The sequence below is a fragment of the Lonchura striata genome, chromosome 1, assembly GCF_050655825.1.
Source record: "Lonchura striata isolate lonStrDom1 chromosome 1, ASM5065582v1, whole genome shotgun sequence".
NCBI lineage: Eukaryota > Metazoa > Chordata > Aves > Passeriformes > Estrildidae > Lonchura > Lonchura striata.
In genome coordinates, this window is record NC_140703.1 from 102,785,510 (window position 1) to 102,793,961 (window position 8,452).

Below are 8,452 nucleotides of genomic sequence, written 5' to 3' on the forward strand. Positions count from 1 at the left end.
GGATACTTTACAGATAAAAACACCAGGCTGTTATCTCTAACCAAGATATATGTCTTCAAAGAAAACACACTGCAGTGGTTCCTGTCTTCTGCCTACCAGTCCACCAGCTCTATTCTGGTGAATGAGTTGTTGCAGGGAGAAGAATATGAGAAGGAATCTCTTCAGTTGTAGAGTATTTTGTAGTCTGCTGAAAGTTGGGATCACAACTGAAATTGAAGTTTTCTGATACTGAAAAGATTATGCTGTGTATTATTATTACCTAAGTTTCTGTATGCATTGTTGTCTTTACAAAGAGCTGGTTGTGCATTCACAGTCCTGGAAGAGCTGGGTAATGTTGAGAGGGACTCTGCAGCTCAGAGCCATGAGACACTGATAGCTTCCAATATTTTATAGAAGGACTGAGAGAACTCTGGCTAATATGAAAGCATCTGTAAAACTCCAGAGGAGCGCTAAGCATTATACTACAAAAATAATATATGAGTTTTCCTTTGTGTTTTTACAGATCAAAAAGGAAAGTTCTTGGGAGAAAGGATTCTGGAGACCTTTCTGTAAGAAACAGATTGAGAGCTTCATCTGGGACCAGCAGCCAGCCTCCCACCAGCAGCACACTGCCTACCAGCAACATGCCACCAGCCAGCAACGTGGGCACTCCCATTAGCAGTCAGAGGTCCCCTGGGCTCATATACAGGAATGCCAAAAAGTCCAACACATCCAATGAGGAGTTTAAGCTACTGCTCCTTAAAAAGGGCAGCCGATCTGATTCTAGCTACAGGATGTCTGCCACAGAAATTCTGAAAAGTCCTATTTTGCCGAAGTCTCCTGGAGAGCTGACAGCGGATGCCCTTCAAAGCATGGAAGAGTCTCCTCCCACAACAAGCCCTGATGTATTATCACCACTCTCCCCCTGCTCCCCCAGGGTCAACACGGAAGGATTCTCCTCCAAGAACTTCCCCATGTCGGCATCCTCGCGGGTGGGGCGGTCGCGGGCACCGCCGGCAGCCAGCAGCAGCCGGTACAGCGTGCGCTGCAGGCTGTACAACACCCCCATGCAGGCCATCTCCGAGGGGGAGACCGAGAACTCGGATGGCAGCCCCCACGATGATCGGTCTTCTCAAAGCTCTACATAGGCTGTGTGAGTGCCAGGACCCGGCTGCCAACACCACTCAAGATCTTAAGGATGTCAACGTAAGCGGCCAATGCTGTAGCAATCAAAAAAAAAAAAAAAAAAAAAAAAGAAGAAACAAAAAGAAGAAAAAGAACAATCACAGGGCAATATGAATGCTTCAGTGTGTTTGTGTTTGGAAGATGCTGGGGAAACAAAAGGACTACAGCTGTAGCTATTTATTACATTACATTTTCTAAAAGGATGAAGATATGCTATGCCTGTTCTGTTTTCTTTTGGCTTCATTTGGTTTATCCCACTCTCATTTCCATTGTCACTGTAGATTTCAAAGCTATTCACTTTTCCATAGAATTAAAGGTGACTTTGGGTGGTTTTTTTTCCCAGAAGCTGCCCATCTAGAAACAAATCCCTCACTGTAGTGCTTCCCTAGGGAGAAAACAAAACAAAAAGAAAATGCTCTTGAAAATTGGTATTTTTCTACAATAAAATGAGCTGAAACAAACTTTAGAAAAATTAACAAAACTTATGTAAATATCATATTTTTGATAAAAATTTGTAAATAGAATTATCAAAAAGTGGATGTGGCAAATGATTTACTGCATAACAACTTTGTTTATAGAAGACAAATGAATTCAATTATAATAACTGTATTCTGTGAATACCATTTTCATATCAAACATAAAACATGGCCACTAATAACCACTTTCAGTGTGACAGGCCTGAAGGATGGCATTGAACAGTGGAAAGCAGGAGTTTTCCAACTTAGTTAAGGAAATGGAAAGGCTGACTGTGAAGGGATTAAAGAAACCATTTGTCTTTCTAAGGCAGCTCCAAAGAAGCTAACTGGAAACCACAGCTGGGAGGGTTACCATGAGGATCGGTGGGGAAGATGAGTGTGTTTCTGACAGAACAAAGCTGGGTCTGATGCAAAGCCCCAGAGGGTCCCACCCCACAGCCTCCCCTGGACCTTTATGCTTGCAGGGATTGCTTCAGAAAGGGTAGATGTGAGAGCAAACAGTATTTAACTTTCATACTCCTATTAGTCTATTGACATAACACAGTCATAACCTGATACCTATAATCTTTAAACATGATTAGTTTCTGGTTCGTAAAGGAAACAAATAAATTATAAGCATGCAAGAAGCGCTTTTGATTTATCAGTAAATATCTGCAATGAGTTTTCAGTGAAGCTTTCTCTTTGTGCTGATGAGATTCATGCTACCTAAATATTTACAAAAATGACACTGTGAAAACGTAGCTGGGACATAGGTATGTGTATGCATTATTTATATTCATTGCTGAGCTGAGAAGGGGAAAGCTCCAGTTCATTGTGCCAGCCACGTACAGTAGGGATTTTGTCTGGGTTTACCAGAAACACAGAACAGGGTGAGGGACTGGGTTGGGGTGGGAAAGGAGACAAATCCAAGTAGCTTCTTTGATACACATGAAGGCAGGGGATAAAAGCTGAATTACTTGAAATTACTTGAATATTCTCATCTTAAAACCACAAGAACCCATGAGTTGCTTTATACTTTTTAATTTTTAAACAGAATAAAGCCAACAGGCCTGATTCTCCTTTGGGCCACCACAATTTCCACTGATGTAGCCCCATCTGTGCTACTTAGAGTACAAAGCCATGTTTATCCAAAACTCATGCAGTTGGTATTGGTTGCTGTAGGATAAGGTTAGGAACAGAGGAAAGGTTAGTGCAAAGAAAATAGTGAAGGAGGAATGGGGTGTGCAGTAGGACAGGTCAAGTAGGATGGCAGAAAGAACATTCTTTGGTACAAAGGAATTGCCTAAAAGCTGGCTTTAAGCATAAGTAAAGGACTGGGAGGTGGGACGTGTGAATTAGTTCAGATTTTTTTTTCTTTTGATCATGTAATGCATAAAGCTGAGAGTTATTAAATGAAGGCAGATCATGTTTTAAAGAGGAAGGTTCTACCTAAAACGCTTACAATTTCAAAAAGTCAAAGCAAATCAGAACAGTTTAACATATCCGAAATATAATTCCCCAGAAGGTCCACATCTGATTTTGTCTAGTGCTTATACTGCAAGACAGGGATTATTCAGAGTTTCCTACTGTCCTCCTGTGTAGCCTGGTTGCATTCAGTTGATGAGATAGAGTCACTGTGCACGTGATAGGTGTGTTGGGATGAAGGATGATCCATCAGTGGAAGGGCTGCAAAATCGTCTAAAACAGTTTTTAAAAAGGTAATGGGAGAAAGATTTTGGAAACAAAAGGCTAATCACATTACTAGTTTAGGTAGGAAAATAAGTCTGCATACAAATGAAGTGAATTAATGAGAATGTTTTAGGAGGAAATGTTTAGCATATAACAAACCACCTTCTGGAGAGTCTGAGAAAAGCTAGTTTAGATAATGGGCAGAAAATCCTTAATTTGTCTTCTTCAGTCATTTTCCACAAAAATTTTACCAGGAGCGCTTTTACAAAATGTTTAATAGTCCTGAGTTCATTAGTCATTCAAAACAGTAAAGAGAATACAGCTGAATTGACTTTGATTATACCATTTTTTATTACCAATCAATAACTTCATAGAAACCCTAAATAAAAAAATACACACTAGGGTTTTTTTTTTAACTGAAATAATGAGGCAATATTTCACATACAGAACAAACACAGAACAATCCCATTGGAGTATAGTCTCCTTTTGCTTAATTTTCTAATTTATATTTAGCAGATTGAAACTCAAACAGAGAGATTCTAAATTCTCTATGAACAAGAGTTGAGAACAAATGTGGGAGTCAAGAGGAAAATTAATCACGGGGAGACCTGCAGCATTCCAAGCATGTAATTAAGGCACCAGAGGACAGGCCATAGGACAAAGGGAACATCACTCTCCTCTTGAGACAGGGTACAGTGCATCAGGTAACTGCTGAACTGTCATTTCAACCTACTGTTCTGTTGCTTGCACTGATATTATGAAAATTACTTCTTACATTATACAGCTGTGTTCTGAAAAATATGATTTTCCCCTTCTTTGTTTTTTTCTTCTTTTTTTGCCTGTTTTTGTTGTTGTGGCAGCATAGAGGACAAGGGGTAGTTGTAGCAAATAAAGCATATGTTTGCTTTTGCCAAAGGTCAGTGATTGAGTGCATTTGCTACAATGGTGGCAGATAGAGAAATACTGTAGGTTACAACTTAAAGAATTAAAAAAAAAAAATTAAGAAGGTTACAGTGTAACTATTTTGGTACTAGCACCAGTTCATGCTGGCAGAAAAGACAATGGTTTATGGACTTGCATCCATTTTGTATTTTTGTAATATTTGTAAATACAAACTTTTTAAATCGTTGCAAATATGGTTTCTTTTGTAAAATGTTTTCAAAGTTTACATTAAATCCAAGCCTTTGTATATTTTAGAGCTGTGCAACACTTTAAGTCTTGTATTTATTTTTAGTAAAAACGGTGACAGTTTCATTGTGAACCCCTCTCAAAAAATGTGTTGGAAAAGTTTGATTACCTAGAAAGTGTGTATAGAAACTGCAAATAAACGTGACTGCAATTAAATCACATGTTCTCTTTACTTTCTTGTAATGAGATGTGAAGTCTATCTACAGACTACAAGTATGCTATTTCCCAAGGTCATCTTCAGCACATTACACATTTCAAACCTACTTAATCCTGCCTTCTCTTCAACTTTTTTTTTTTTTTCATAAACTGAATAAAGGAAAATGTCTCTCCAAAATGTCACTGACTTTAAGTGCTCACCAGTATAGCTTTGCCAGAATCTAGTAACTGCTGAATTTGCCCCATGGCTTTTACACGTAAGAAAAGGCTAAGAGAAAGAAAGCTGGGATGAAAAGTGGTGGACAGACCACTACCTTATCTTCAGCTGGAAAAGGAAACAAACTGCAACACTTCAGACTCAAGACACAGTGAAACACTGTATTTGGTGCTTAAAAAATGGATATGGAAAAAAGGCTGAAATGTGCAGGTCTAGTGTTATAGAAAGCGTGACAAGAGGAACTTTGTGGAATGCAGCTGTAGGGCTATCTGCAATGATAGTTTGCAGCAGTATGAGGATTGCCCCAATCATGTGGTACCCTTAGAGTAGTCTCCAAGTGTGATGCAGTTGGCATAACGTTTAAGCAAATGGTCACATAGTTAGTGATTCTGTAGATAATTTCTTTTGGTCTTGTGTACCTTTCCCATCCCAAAACCACAGGTAAGCAAGATTTGCAGGAGAAGCTTAGCCCAAAAGGGCAGACACAAGCTGATTTTCCATCTGCCCACTGTACATCTGTATTTCTTCATGCTCAGTGAAGAAAAGACTAAACATTAGACTACATAAAACATACCCAGTGCTTTTTTTATATATGCAAGGTGTCAGGTCCCAAGAGGGCAATCCTGGGCCACCTGGTCTGACATAGACACAAAATGTTGGATCCAAGAGGGCAGTTGCAGACTGACTCTTCACAGATTTATTTGGGATATCCTTGAGCTAAATTATAGTGAAATAATGCTGAATAATCAATCAAAAAGTTTTATTTATGGCAGCAATTATTTAAATCTTATGATAGGTTAAACAGCCTATTGCAGCAATGATTTAACTATTTCTGAATAGCCCATGGATTGACCTATTCAGGAGAGGATAAAAGGAAGAAGGAAATCTACAGTTGTGGATCCCACTGTAGTCTGTTTCAAAATATTCTTGCTCTTTAAGTATTCATTACCCTCTCATGGTGGACAGCACCAATCAAATCATAGTAAAGCCTAAGTGAAACTTGTTACATACCTGGTTGCAATTTCCTTGATCTTTTCAAGGACTATTGTCTTCATTAGGCTGCAACAAATTTTGCCCATTCTTAGACCACCCTGGCAGTAAAATTGATTCCTTTTGTTCCTTTTTAGTTTTAGAATTTTTCCTGTAAGTTGCTAGGAAACACTAATGACTGGGTACTTAAGAAAAACAGAAGTGGCCAAACACAGGAGACTAAGGCATCTGGTTGCACTTCTCTTATCTGGAAGTTTCTCTCCAAGGGGCAGAAATACCATGAAAATTGGGCTGATAAAAGATGGGGCTGGGACAGCTGCTGGCTCTGTCCCTCTCTCTCTCGGCTTCGGTCGGAGCTGCTGCTTGGGGAAAGGAATTCGCTGCTGCCGCCAGAGCCCAGCCCAGAGCTGCTTCTTCTGCCGTGGGGTGAGCCTCTGCTTGTCAGAGCAGCCACTGAACTGGGACCTCATCTGCTTGGGAACCCAGGATCATGAGCTCAGCTCTCCCTGCCTGCTGGGAGCTGGGCTATTGCTGCTCTGCCCCTGCTGCTTCTTCAGCACTGCTAAGGAATGCTACTTCCTGTAATAAAGGTTATTCTTTTGCCTTCTGAACTGAGTCTTTTCATTCCATCCCTGCCTCAACAGAGACAACCTTTTTACACCCTTTTGGGCCCAAGGGGGGGTCCCTGTCCCCCTCCCCATTGGTTGTGTACTCAGGGACTTACACTCTCTCTCAATTGCCTATCTTTCCCCCAAAACCGTTCCTCTCCCTGGCATCGTTCTTTGTCTTTTGGTTTTATCTTCAACTTCACTTCTTTATTGGTTCCAATCAACACTTAACAGAACAGGTGCAAGAAACAGCTCAAACTACATATAAACTATAGGTAACAAGAAATACAAAATAGAATTAATGTTTTTCTACTGCTCTGTACTCCTTTTGGGCTGAAGCAAAATGCTATTTCATCTCTCATATCAACTAGAAAACTATTTTTAGATGTACAGGACATTCTAAGAATCTCCAAGGATATAGTATTTGATGCCTAAGTAGTTAAGTTGATTCATTTACCTCCTTTCTTTTTAAACAAAAAAGGGGGAAATGTGGAGTTGTGTTTTCATGGTTTATTGTATTTCAGTTCAAAATGGTTCATTCATTTGTACCTCTCTATACCCTCTTGGTTTCACCCTGGTTTTCCCACTTCTCCTCATGTGTCAGTCACCCCCAAAAGTGCTGATTCATTCCCCTGTCTCCTTCCAGGTGCCTTGTCCGTCACTCGGTGTCCCTACACTTCTGTCTAGAAGCTTCTACAGAGGGCGTTGGGTGATTGGATAAGGGCCTGGGGTCCCTCCCTTTCTCCTCCCTAACTGGTTACCCTGTTTGTCAGTCATCAAGAGAGCCACTCCTTTGTTTCCCCTATTGGTCAGTCAGTTTTCTCCTCCCTCCATATATAAGTTGTTGTTTGCACCATTCCAGGGCTCTCTTTGGTTGGATTAATTTGAGTTCAGTTGGGCTTCAGGGGTTCCCTCGGCGTCTCAATAAACTTTGGAGTTATCCCTCTGAAGAGTGTCATCTCCATCCTTTGCTGGTGGGATCAGCCCAGTCTTTGGATCCATGAAGGCGCTTCCCAAAACCCAGCAGGGTCCAGCAGGAAGTGCCTCCCGCTGCCCAGTCACCCCGTGTGGAGCTAGCCGGGCTGGCACGAGATCTGCCCTTGAGGAGCAGGGAGATGCGGCAGGTACTGATGCCTAAAAATTTTAGCTTTCTGTACATTTCTCATATACTTGTAGCTTTGTAGACTGCTAATACAAGGTTGTAGCTTCTCGTACTCGTCCTTTTCCCTTACTTCTTAGAACAGTAAGCTAACCCTTCTACTACACTTAAGATTCTGTTTAGCCTGTTTAGTCCAGCAAAGACACTTTGTTATGCACCATATCTCGCAGCCACAATAAAAAAGAGGACTAAAAAATCAGGGGAGGGCTACAATGGGGCAGAACCTGGGCAAAAATGACCTAACCAACTGCTCTTCTAACTTGACAGTATTTTTTAGATATATAAATTAACTGACATTATAAAATTGTACAGATCTGATTCCACCTGTGCCCATAGCCATGAGTGTACCTGGAAGCTTCCCTTAAAGATCTGCTTTTTGTATTATCTATATTAATATTGCCTGGAAAGCATTTTTATTTCTTGATTCAGGCAACAGTACTGCCTCTCCACATTGTAAATGCAGCAAACTTTGTTTGAGTAACAAATAAATAATGTGGAGAAACTGGCATTTTACTATGTGACAAAACCCCTTTTCGAAAGCTTAATATGGTAGCAATTCCACCAAATGAGGAAGAAAATTTTGTCTTTAAGACCACAATTAAATGTATAGATGAAGGCATAATAAATCTACTAAACAAAACAAGTAGTAGCTACTAAATACTATAAGTTGCTACTAACAAAAGTGAGTAGCAGTCAGACGCTTCAATTACTGGCAAGGTTTAAGTGTCTGCCACCTCTGGCTGAGGAATTTGTAGTTTGTAGAGTGAAACTCACTGAATGGAATGAATGAAACAGAATGGAACCCAAGGGTGAGTCATTTTATTTA

At 40.3% G+C, this 8,452-nt stretch overlaps 1 protein-coding gene across 5 annotated transcripts in view; it reads left to right on the forward strand.

Moving 5' to 3' along the window:
• The window catches only part of NHS (NHS actin remodeling regulator), a 247,089-nt gene extending 240,619 nt beyond the window's left edge, over positions 1–6,470 (forward strand). For all 5 annotated transcript variants that reach the window (XM_021532327.4, XM_021532323.4, XM_085585187.1 and 2 more), the window contains one exon: positions 503–6,470. In XM_021532327.4, coding sequence (XP_021388002.3) covers positions 503–1,127 — 625 coding nt within the window. In that variant the 3' untranslated portion in view covers positions 1,128–6,470. The remainder of the gene's footprint in view (positions 1–502) is intronic.
• Positions 6,471–8,452: the final 1,982 nt, after the last annotated feature.